This window comes from Lynx rufus, unplaced genomic scaffold (assembly GCF_022079265.1).
Source record: "Lynx rufus isolate CCGP_SWC_20201006 ecotype Redwood Valley unplaced genomic scaffold, mLynRuf1.p SCAF_1, whole genome shotgun sequence".
Lineage (NCBI taxonomy): Eukaryota > Metazoa > Chordata > Mammalia > Carnivora > Felidae > Lynx > Lynx rufus.
The window spans coordinates 141,151,882-141,164,755 of NW_025814823.1; the positions used below are offsets into that span (position 1 = coordinate 141,151,882).

The following is a 12,874-nucleotide window of genomic DNA, read 5'->3' on the forward strand; positions in this document are numbered from 1 at the left end:
GAACAAATGCCTGTTCTACACAGGTGAAGCAGCACATAAATCTGCTGAAACAGAGCATTTTTCTCTCCCGTTTTCACAGGATATAGCTGCTTATTTTCTCACCAGAGATGTTCCTCTCTGCAACTCGGCTCAGACTTAATGAATCTGCTTTCATCTCCTGGGGGCCTCAACTCACAAAATCAGCAGAAATGGTAAGTAAGCAGAGCATCCGAAAACTATTTTCTAGTCCTTGTCTGGCATTATCTCTATAAACCATGACAAATTATTTCTGGAGTTTCAGTGTTCTCATCTGTGAAATGAGGAGCTAGAAAGTGGACTCTGTGCAAAAAGCGTGAAAACTTTTTGCTCGTAGGTGAAGGGGTTTAGGACAGTTACTGCCTCCCTCCCAATATGCCACTTTGCCATGTGGATTATCCTGAGCTGAAGTCACTTGAGGCCCTGAGAGCTCGAAGAAATTTTTGTCCTTCCTTACCCACAGAAGAACCTAAATTGGGTCTTTTCCAGAATAAGGGTTATTAACAGAGATAAATTTTATCCGAGTGACCCATCTGCATGGTAGGGCAAACATCTAATTACCAAACATCTACCCATTTTATCATTCTATGGAAGTGCATTCCTTTCCTCTTAAGTCCCAGACCTCTACCTTCTTTTTAGTTCAGAATGACATAAAAACCTCATTTTGCTTATCTTTGGAATTTCCTCTTCTATGTGGATTTCCCCATACCTACGCCTATTAAATTTGATTTTTCTCTTGTTAATATGTCTCATGTGAATTTGATTCTTAGAGCAGCTACAAGGACCTTTGAGGAGACACGAATTCTTGCTCCCTGACTTAGGCAAGTGCAAAAAACGCAACCAGAGGAAGCGACCTTCAACCTAGCTTCCAGGGCCTTGCACACAGTTTCATACCGATTCTCTTCAGGCGCACAGAGAGGTTGGGTGGTAAGGTAGAGAGAATGCGCATGTGTCGTAAGGCCCTTCCCAGTTCCCGTAGTTTCCTTTTAGGCTTTGGCCCCGCCCACCACCAGCGTTTCCGGCTCGGCCCAGGAAGCTTCCGAGTTTCTGGCCACTGCTCTTTTGGCCGACCATTTCGCTTTCGCCATCGTCTTTTTCAGCTTTTTCGGTTGTGGGGAAGGTAGCTGCCAATAAAGTTTCCCCGTTTCAAAGTCTGGCGGATTGGGCCGGGCTCATCCTCTGTCCCCTTGCTTATTGCCCGCAGTCTTTCTAGGCTACTGGCAAGGAGCTTTAAGGTGTCATGGCCAGGGGCCGATCGGGCCCGGCCGGTCTGAGGCCAACTTCGGTTGCCCGCGGGCTCTCATGGCTTTTGGTCCCTCCGGCGACCACCTCAGCGTGAGCGCAGTCCCTCCACGCCCGCGGGCCGCCTTGCGCAAGACTCCATGGCCTCCGAGGCTCCGTCGCCTTCGCTGTCGCCGTCGTCACCACCCTCCCCCGAGCCTGAACTGGCCCAGCTGAGGCGGAAGGTGGAGAAGTTGGAATGCGAGTTGCGGAGCTGCAAGCGGCAGGTGCGGGAGATCGAGAAGCTGCTGCATCACACGGAGCGGCTGTACCAGAGCGCAGAGAGCAACAACCAGGAGCTCCGCACCCAGGTGCGCGGTCTGCTTCCAGCCTCGTGCCCCATTCCACCCAAGGCGATGCCTCCGGAGCCTTTGATAGCCTTGGAAGGGCTGCCTGGCAGGGACCCAGAACTGCTTTATAGAGTTACCTGAAATAAAAGTTCAGTGCTGTTACAAATCCAAGTACTTTTGGAACTAGCCTAAGAGTTTGGGTTCCTCGATTTAGACAAGTGCGTGAGCTGATGGTGGGAAGTGAACTTCCATTACCTTAGTTTTTGTTCTCATTTGTAACGTTCCCTTGGCGTTAGGAACATTTATACTATTTTTTCTAGATCGTTTTTGAGTTTGTTAAAGCTCTGGCCTTGAAGTAGGATCCCATTTATCACTTGGTGTGAACTGATGTTGAGCCTCGGTTGGCCATAAAATGAGAATGTTGGTACCACACAAGCAAATTAAGCGTGAGCAAATGGTTTTAGAGTTTTACACACTGTTGAACGCTATATATTTGCCAGGTTGTTATTCTGGGCATTTACCATCTTGAGTTTTCTGGTGAAAGTAGGGAGGCCCAAACTGTCTTTGTTAGAGACTTTAACCAGCTGACTTCATTTCCATAAAATGGAGTAAGCATAAATATTTAAGCAGTCACACTTCTTTTTTTCTCACTTTTAAAAACGAGCATATTTTTTTCCCTCAGCTTGGTTTGTTGGGTAGTTACACTCTCCCAACAAGTTATTTCCCTTTAATTATTAATGTCAGTTAAATTGTCTAGTTCTTTGTGATATACTGGTACATTTCCCAAAATTGCACATAAAGGTTCTACATGAAATGGTAGCAAACTTTGTTATGCTTTGTTATCAAATGATCTGTGAAAATAACGGCCGAGATGCAGTGACTTGTGTGTCCGTTGTATAGGTTGTTGATAGGACATTATAGAAAATATATTTGTTTGCTCAGTAACTAGTTCTTGAACACTTAACATGAATGCATAAGGACTATGCTAGGAGATTACTCAAATGGTTAAAATATGAGGGAAGGGGAGCAAAAGATGACAGCCTTAAAAAAAAAACCTTTTATAATTATAAATTGTTAAAGTACAGCTTGTTACAGAGATCTAAAAGAACATTTTTTAGTCTTCGAAGAGCCAGCATTTTGTTACTAGTATTAATTTGATATGGTGGTCTTAACATGAAAATTGGAATGCATAAAAAACCTTCAGTCTACTGTTGATAGTAACTCCTCTTTACCCTCCTCCTAGTGAGCCTCCCCTGGTGGTGGGTATGGTTTCAATGTTAACGGTCATCCCAAATCACTAGTGTTTTATTTGGAGTGGCTTGAGAATTGAGGGTGAACTGATAAACATAATACAGGTTTGGGAGTCAAAAGAACTTTGTGCAAATTACTTTGTTCAGATTTCTCATGCAAAATGGTGATTAGGATCACTATTTTGTAAGGTTTTTGGAAGAAATAATGAGAGTACTAAGTTCAGTGCCAAGGATGTAGCAAATACTAAGTAAATTATCTAGTAATAGTGGTAGTAGCCAGAGCCAGGACTGGGGCAAGGCAATCAGTAACCCAGGGCAAAAAATTTAAGGAGTACTCATTGTCTGGTACAGACCCTCTACTTCTGTGAAACTGAGAATGAGTGCCTCCTTAAATTTTGTGGTCTTGGTGCCTTGTTTGGTTCACTCTAGTTCCACTGGGTGGTACTAATAGGATCTGATAACTAATGAGGTGGCTAGATAATCTGTGTGTAATCAGATTACCACCTTTCGCCTTTTAAGCTTTATGTGTCATTAAATATTTAACTTTTTCATTTTTTCTTTTTGTTTTTTAGTTTTATGCCTATAATAGACGTTGTGTCACACTGGGATCTTTCCCAAATGAGATGTATTTATGGGATTGCTTCTCATCTGCTTATGGGTGTTTCCATACTGCTGCTGTGACCTTGGCATTCAGTGAGGCACAGGAGGATAGATAGCCCCCTGAGGCACACCTCCATTCCCTTTTGCTGCAGTTACTTAGTCATGAGACTGTTTAAAGAACAGACTGTTTAAAGAACATGTCTGCTGTTTAAAGAAAAAAAGTGCATTAAAGCATATGAGTATTAATATATTTAGGTGAATGGTTAATTCCGGGTGGAGGACACTGAATGATACTAGATAGCTTCATCTGATGAGTAAGAATTAATGTTTTTTTAAATTAATTCTTTAGGGAGAACTGATTAAAATTTTAGTATAAAAACATTTGTATTGTTAGAAATAAGGGATCCTTTTTGAAAAGTCCTGTTAATTTAATTCATCTGATTTTTGGAGGAAATATTTTGAGATTTGGCAAGAGAGTATAAGAATAAAAACATCTCTGGACTGCCTGGCTGGCTCAGTCGGAAGAACTTGTGACTCTTGGTCTTGGAGTTGTGAGTTCAAGCCCCATATTGGGTATAGAGATGACTTAAATAAAAAAAATTTTAAAAACCTAAAAAAAAGAAAACATTTCCCTATGCAAATGTGAAAGGTGAAAGAAAGTCAGTTATAGCATTTTTTATTTTTATGAAAAGGGGACTAGCAGCTTTGGTGCTTCTCTAAAACTTTTACCAAGAAATACAATTCTTATAATTTCAGGAGCATGGTGTGTATATTATTAGGTTGCTATATGATTTATTTTCCTTAAGTCTTGTTTTCTTTTAGGTAGAAGAGCTCAGTAAAATACTTCATTGTGAGAGAAACGAGGATAATAAAAAGTCTGATGTAGAAGTACAAACGGAGAACCACCCTCCTTGGTCAATCTCAGGTATTCAGCTTATAATGAAGTTATCTTAATGCTGTTACATTCACATCCTGCTAAGGCAGAGTTTTCTTTAAACTTAAAATAGACAAATATCGAAATAAACATGAGAACTGTTACATTGACTTCTCTCCATATGATTTGATGTTTTCAGGTAATCTGTATGCTGCTCTGGTGGGAAAATAGAAATGTCATTCCTGTAAATATGTAGTATTGCTAATATGTTTTCAGTGGCACATTAACTGAGTAATGTTTGCCATGCTGTGAACCATCTACTCATATCTGGCCTTCCTTGTGACCAGGCACATGTGTTTTCTTGTTGATGCATTCCACTTAGTGTTGTGTTCAGTGCCATTCTCTTAGGCTCTTGTGAGAGTGATGAGCTCACTGCTATGACCTCATCAATGACATTGTGAGGCAAAATAACTGAGCAACTGAGTTTTAATAAATACGGATCACAAGAAATGATCTTTGCTTTAAGTTTTGCTTTTTTTTAATTCAGTATGTGATTTGACTAAATTGTTAAACACAGCAGCAGAATTGACATTACATATATGCATGATATATATATATCATATATAATATGATCACACGTATTATATATATATGACATACAATATAACGTATGTAACATGATCATATATATATACATATATATACACACACACACACACACACACACACATTTAAGTCAGCATCATGAAAGAAACTTGACCAAAAAAAATCAGCTTGATCTTTATCCCATGATCATTTGATAGGCAACTATATTAAGGTCGTACGTGATGAGAAGCTCATTTCTTTTGACAACACGACCTATATACCTTTTTTCTTTTTTTACTTTTGCTATGGAAAAATCCAAATCTACCACTTTTTTTCCTTTTTAGTTTGACAGCAGGGGTACTGAAGGTGATGTTACAATCAAAGATACCTACTTCTGCAGATTTATCTGCACTATCCATTTTAATCTGTTAAATTGTATACAGTTATAAAAATACATTATGTTTGCCTTGTGTGCTGTTTTGTGTTCAGTGCCAGTGGTTTGGAATTAACTTCTTTTATATATGTTTTTCTAATATGATATAACCTAATTTGTTTTTGCTACAGATTATTATTATCAGACATACTATAAGGATGTTAGTCTTCCAAATAAAGTGACTGAACTCTCAGTTCACCAAGATCAGGATATTGAAGCTTCTACTTTTAATTCTGAAGACCAGTCACAAGTAGAAAATGATGCTTATGCTGGTACTGATATAACAGAACATGTTAAATGTATGGAAGACCATTTTGCCTCAAATTCACAGGTAACGTTTAGCGTGAAACTGTTGATGGGGCATCTGGCTGTCTCAGTTGGCTGTGAGTTTGAGTCTCATGTTGGGTGTAGAGACTACTTAAGTAAATAAAACTTAGAAAAGAAAAAAAAAAACTGTTGATGCCTGAAACATATCTTTCTCTGTTGTTATTATATAGAAAAATAGACTTCTTTGGTCCCTTATGACACATATCAGAGTTATAAAAATTCTATGCATAGTTATGCAGTGAATACTAACAGTTTTTGGGAAACAAAAATTGGAACTTGTTAATATATATAATTGTTTTTCTACTCTATTGTGTTCTAAAAATTTGTGATATAAATAAGCTAAAAGAAAATTTATCACTATATTTTGACCCAACCAAAAAATTTTGGGCAATGGCCACAATATCTTGTTCACACTAAAAATTTTTTTTTAAGATTTTATTTTTTAAGTGATCTTGCCACCCAGTGTGGGGCTTAAACTCACAACTCCGAGATCAAGAGTCACATGCTCCACCAACTAAGCCAGCCAGGCACCCCCATACTAAAATTATTTTAATTCTTATTTAATGTCAAATATCTTCCCACTATTGCCTGAGTGTCATAGAAATGTGTTTCTTCACTTTCAATCAGGATCCCAGGATCCGAAGATATTCTTAAAGAATATATCAGAGTCTATATTTTGTAGATTATTACCCTATAGTATCAGGCAATATTTTTGAGTAATGGTCACTCACTCACTTCTAGTATCTTCAAAACTGGGTCAAAATTGAATTAACTAAAACACTAGTAACTATTTTTTACACTGGACCACACTGTAATTGATAGCCATTTCTTTCTATTGCAGAAATTGAAGTCTTACTATTTAAAATTGCTTTAAGTCTATTTTTTTCTAATTCTGCCAACTTCTTTTTTTTTTTTTTTTTAATTTTTTTTTTTTCAACGTTTATTTATTTTTGGGACAGAGAGAGACAGAGCATGAACGGGGGAGGGGCAGAGAGAGAGGGAGACACAGAATCGGAAACAGGCTCCAGGCTCTGAGCCATCAGCCCAGAGCCTGACACGGGGCTCGAACTCACGGACCGCGAGATCGTGACCTGGCTGAAGTCGGACGCTTAACCGACTGCGCCACCCAGGCGCCCCTAATTCTGCCAACTTCTAAATTGACACAAGGAAGTATTGGTCTTACTTGACATGAATGTATCTTACCTAGGAGCCAGCGTCCGTATTAGCAACAGAAGATACATCCTTAGAAGGTTCTTCTTTAGCTGAAAGTTTGAGAGCTGCAGCAGAAGCTGCAGTGTCTCAGACTGGATTTAGCTATGATGAGAACACCGGACTGTATTTTGATCACAGCACCGGCTTCTATTATGATTCTGTAAGTATCTCCGACCTTTCAGTGTTGTATGGTTGTGTCCTTGCTGCTCGATACCAAGTATTCAGCCTTAAACTGAATTAAGAAAAGCAAGAGGCTGTGTTTAAATTCAAAACTGTTTGATTCAAAGCTATTTAACATGAGTAAAGAGTTGTAGAATAGCTTATGATTATACATTTCTATTTTCTTAACTAAATAAGTTAATTGTGGTTATTATAGATTAATATTTCCGAAAGGTCTAATAACCTTTTATATGTCAAGTAACATGCAGAGATGTTAGGGTATCAATACACTTGATCTTAGCCAAAAGGCCAAGAAGCGATCTTAGAGTATTAATAAAAACAGTTAACTATATTGTTGTACAATGTTTAAAAACCTAAACTAATATTTTTTCATAGAATTGATAAGGAAGTGACATTGTTAATGCTAGGCGTGGCCTGAGATACTTTAGAGTTGTTTCAAATACTTAATCCGTTTGAGCCCCAAAGGGAGTCTTTTTCTGGAATTCTCAATACCATGTTTATTATTAGTTTAAAACTTCTTTGGCTTTTAAGCATTTCTTTTTATTTTTTTCATTTTTATTTTTTTAATTTTATTTCTGAGAGAGAGAGCATGAGCAGGGGAGGGGCAAAGAGAGAAGGAGAGAGAGAGAATCCTAAGCAGGCTCCACATTGTCAGCACAGAGCCTGACATGGGGCTTGATCCCATGAACTGTGAGATCATGACCTAAGCCGAAATCAGTAGCCAGACACTTAACTGATGGAGCCACGCAGGTGCCCCAGCATTTCACTTGGTTTAAAAATCAATGTTAACAGTGAGAACTAGGGATTTAGTATGGAATCAGACATGTTATGCGTGTAATGGACCACTGACCAGGACAGAACGAGAAAACAAAGTTCATGATTTATAATTCAGTATTATGGCTGTTGCTGTCTGGTACTTGAAATGGGATTTCATTTAGGATTTGATGAAAATGATGATGGCAGTTCCATATGTATATACCTCAACCTCAGTGGCTTAGGCATGTGATCTCCTCAGGAATTATAGAATGTGGTACCCCAAAGTGGAGCAGATGTTCACCATTCCAATCACTGGAATTATTGTTAGCTAATTGAAGGAACATAATGATAATACTAAATAGTTAGATGAAAGATTTCATTAGCTTGTCAGTTTGCTCTTGGTTTTCTTTGTAAATCCCTTATGAAGAAAGGGTTTTCTTCCACAGAGGTATGCTAATTGACAATGCTAATTAATACCCAAAAAATTAATGTTTTTTATTACCAAAGAGAGTAGCTGATTAAATATTTATTTGGTTTTGAGGAGATTACAGAGTTTGTACGTATATGATGTTAGTCTTCATCATTCATCTACCTTCCTTTCTGTCTCTTTCCTCCTACATTTCTTCTATAAGTGGTTATGTGTAACATTGTGTAGGTTGTGTTTTAGTAAATTAGGGACATCATTGTTTTGCCCTTTTTATTGTACCAGTTTTCATTTTATTTTTTTATTTTAATTTTCATTTTTCTTCTATTTTTGAAAATGTGTTTTGGACTGGAAGACACGAGATTAAATAGGTTTGAGTTATAAAAGTTTTATTATCATCACTTCCATTCAGTTTTTTAGTTTCAGGAAAGATAGTGAGAATTCTAAGTATTTTTGTAAGAGATCCGCAAAGTGAATTAAACACAATAAATTGCAGTAATATCAACTCTTAGAAAATAGTCTTTTCCAGGCAGGTTTAGTTGGTTAACCTTAGTATATTGTAAGATGTTTCCAACTCTGATCTATATAGGTTTATGATGTAAATAAAACATAGATTGTTCCATTAAATCTTAATTATAAAATATGGGCCAGTATCTAATAAATATAGATGATTATATAAATTAATCATTGTGGTTTTTATCCATAATTTGCCAAAATTCATTTTTGCATAGCTCTTTTACTTAATTGCTTACGGTAGAATTAGTAAAGACAGTTATTTATCACTTTCTTTATATAAACTATTATGTTGTATTTATGAGCTTAATTTTTGTAAGTTTGAGGGTTTGTTTTGTTTTGTGAGAGAGAGAGAGAGAGCAAGCAAGCACAAGCTGGGGAGAAGGACAGAGAGAGAGAATAGATCCCACAACCCTGGGATTATTACCTGAGCTGAAATCAAGAGTTGGATGTTCAACTGACTGAGCCACCCAGGCACCCCAGATCTTAATTTTAATTTCAGTTTTTCTTCAGAGCTTTTAGTCGTGAACACTAAAAGGCAGATGTTTGTTTCATGACATTGAGAGAATGGTTGGGGGTTTTATACTACCAAACCATTATTGGGTAATCATAAGGATAATAAGTCTGGAATTGCTTTTATGGTCAGCTGTTTTTGATGCATGCCTTAGTTTTCATGACTTCTGAAAGGTTTTTTTGTTGTCATTTTTCATTAATGTATTAAGTTGAACCATATGAAATTCCTGTTTTTGTAAATGTGAAAATGGTCAAATATTGCCAGTTTTACGAGATTCAGTTTAATATTTAAATGTATTCGTTTTTCGTACTAAGAAAATCACTGCAAATATTGCATGGCAAAGTATTTTGGAAAATTATAAGCATTTTCCTATCTGTCATCTTTACTCATTATCTTCAGAAAATACTAGAAACATTTATTAAAAAAAAAAAAAGAAACCTTTACTATTTTTGAATGTATTTGGTTTATGTTGTTTATTTTTAAATTTTATTTCATCTTACCTGATTAGAACTTACTGTTTTCTTGTCTTTGAAAGGAAAATCAACTATATTATGATCCTTCCACCGGAATTTATTACTACTGTGATGTGGAAAGTGGTCGATACCAATTTCATTCTCGAGTTGATTTGCAACCTTATCAGACTTGTGGCACAAAACAAAGTAAGGATAAAAAATTGAAGAAGAAAAGAAAGGATCCAGATTCTTCTATAACAAATGAGGAAAAGGTAATGTCTTCATAATTTTAAAAATTTATATAATGATGTAATTCTGTCAAAGTTTTTGATGAAACTGAAAATCATAATTCAGTAACTATATTTCAAGCATATCAAGATAACAAGATATCAGAATCTATCAACCAAGGAGCATTCACATGGGGGCGAACATATACTTTTTCACAAATTCTCAGCCACTACAAATAGAAGGAATTTCTTAAAGTTTGAAGGAGGTAGATATAGGGCAGATAAAATATTCATGTGTTACATAATTTGGAAGAAGAGCAGTCAGACCCTCAGTCAATTGTGTAATTGCACAATTTACAATAAAAGAAAAGCACAGATTGTATGTAGGTGTAGATAAAAGTTCAACTTCTTAATCATGTTGAGCTATTTCTTACCTGTTATGTTAGCAAACATTAAATCAGTTGCTAGCAAATACAGGGTAGTTACATATTTATTAGAAGTGGAAATTGGCGTGTTTGGGGAAAGTAGATGGGCCCTTTGTATCAATCACCATAAAAATGTTCATATTCTTTAACTGGAAAATCTCATTTCTAGTAATTTTCAAAATCCAAAGGAAGAAAAATACTTTGTTATATAGCAGTATATTTTTTTTAAGTTTATTTATTTTGAGAGAGACAGAGACAGCATGAACAGGAGAGGAGCAGAGAGAGAGAGAGAGAGAGAGAGAGAGAGAGAGAGAGAATCCCAAGCAGGCTCCATACTGTCCATGCAGAGCCCGACACAGCGCTCGAATTCACAAAACCGTGAGGTCGTGACCTGAGCCGAAACCAGGAGTTGGATGCTTAACTGACTGAGCCACCCAAGTGCCCCTATATAGCAATATTTTTAGGAACAGAAAAAAATGAAGAGTTCATATGGCCTGCAAGATCCTGGTTAAGAAAATGATAGTATGTTTGATTGAAAAAACATTCTTTAGGTCTTAAAATGGTAATATATAAAGACAGAGGGGAACTTTAAAAATGCTTGTGATACTAGGGGCGCTTGGGTGTCTCAGTCAGTTAAGTCTCCAACTTCCGCTCAGGTCATGATCTCACAGCTCGGGAGTTCAAGCCCCAATTTGGGCTTTGTGCTGACAGCTCAGAGCCTGGAACCTGCCTCAGATTCTGTGTCTCCCTCTCTTTATGCCCCTCCCCAACTCTCCTACTTGAGTGTGCTCACGTTCATTAATCATTTTATAGTGATAAAATGTTATTTATATATAATAAATGATAAGATTTTGTAGATACTAGGTAGATAAAATAATAAAATGAATTTCACCTGCTTTTACCTTTTTACTGTGGTTTCTAGGAAAATTTAAAGTATATACACGGCTTATATTATATTTTTGTTGGACAGCAGTGGTCTAGGCTGTCGCATGGTCTAAGCAATATGTGATAAGAGCCTGTACTAGGACAAATGATAAGGAGAGAGAATTGGGATAAAGTATAAACATAGTCCATAGCACTTGGTAATTGATTCCATGTAATAGTGAAGGGGATGTCAAAGATAACTATACGATTTTTGATGTGGATGGTAATGTCATTAAGCAAGAAAGGGAACATGAGAGGAAGAGGGGTTATAGGTAAGAGCTGTTGTTATTTCATATATAATGTACGTATATCTTCACTAATTCATTGAAACATTTGGCATTAAACATTAGAAGATGGTCGTGTTTAAGACATTTTTCTCTGTTCCTACCTCCCTACCTACCTCTTTCCAGGATTTGAATTCAGAAGATCAAAAAGCATCCAGTGTTGAACATATAGGCTGCAATGAGGGAGAAGATTTTGCAAATGTGAAAAAGAAAGCCAAAATGGACATTCATTACAAAAACAGTCCCACCAAATTCACTGTTCCAGTTAGTGGAAAGACTGTAGAATCTTCTCTTAATGAAAACATTTATAATTCAATGTCATTTAAAGATGAGAAAATCGTGGAGACTGATAGTGAGCCAGAAGAAGGTGAAATTACAGACTCTCAGACAGAGGACAGTTATGATGAAGACATTACCAGTGAGGACAATGTAACTGCAGAAGATACTGAGGATGAAGGTGAATAAATAACCATTGTTTACTTTTCTATAAAGAACCCAGTTTGGTCATTGTAAAAGAGCAAGATGTTAAAAATGTTAGAAACGCATGTAATGTATCTGCCAAAAAATAAACTGTTTGAAGCTGATTATTTTAATGATAGTGTTGAAAATTATGTGGGCTACCACTTGGTTATTTTTAGAGGGAAGGATTTGAATACATGACTAATACTTGGACCTTTAAAGTTTTATTGCATCGAATGGCCTAATCAGTAGAACAAAACCAAGTTACATATATTCTAACCCTAAAGATACATGTGTTGTCTGTCTGAGTGGGCTAGATCTTTGGAGGCCACTTATGAAATTGAAGGGAAAAAATAAATTGCCTTTAAAAACATGTAGTCCATAAATTAAGCTACGTAAGTATTAGGGTAAGTCTTAACGTTTCTTAACTTGAGGTCATAAAGGCATACTTTTAAAACCCAAGATTTCATATTAGGCCATATGAACTTATTTTCTTCTTGAAAATAGTCACCCCCTCCCCTTTTTTTTTTTAAAGGAGGACTCAGTTTTTGTATATTAACTTACTCAGTGTAAGTTAATATAAGAATTCTTGGGGCGCCTGGGTGGCGCAGTCGGTTAAGCGTCCGACTTCAGCCAGGTCACGATCTCGCGGTCCAGGAGTTCGAGCCCCGCGTCGGGCTCTGGGCTGATGGCTCAGAGCCTGGAGCCTGTTTCCGATTCTGTGTCTCCCTCTCTCTCTGCCCCTCCCCCGTTCATGCTCTGTCTCTCTCTGTCCCAAAAATAAATAAACGTTGAAAAAAAAAAAATTAAAAAAAAAAAAGAATTCTTGTTTAGGAGAAATTTGTTGTT

General features: G+C 37.0%; 1 protein-coding gene across 1 annotated transcript in view; it reads left to right on the forward strand.

The window, feature by feature from the left end:
• The first annotated feature begins 1,052 nt into the window (after positions 1-1,052).
• The window catches only part of AGGF1 (angiogenic factor with G-patch and FHA domains 1), a 29,016-nt gene continuing 17,194 nt past the window's right edge, over positions 1,053-12,874 (forward strand). The window contains exons 1-6 of the mRNA XM_047088188.1: positions 1,053-1,607; positions 4,259-4,361; positions 5,460-5,659; positions 6,863-7,027; positions 9,790-9,978; positions 11,693-12,023. Of these exons, the coding sequence (XP_046944144.1) occupies positions 1,398-1,607; positions 4,259-4,361; positions 5,460-5,659; positions 6,863-7,027; positions 9,790-9,978; positions 11,693-12,023 (1,198 nt within the window). The 5' untranslated portion in view covers positions 1,053-1,397. The remainder of the gene's footprint in view (positions 1,608-4,258; positions 4,362-5,459; positions 5,660-6,862; positions 7,028-9,789; positions 9,979-11,692; positions 12,024-12,874) is intronic.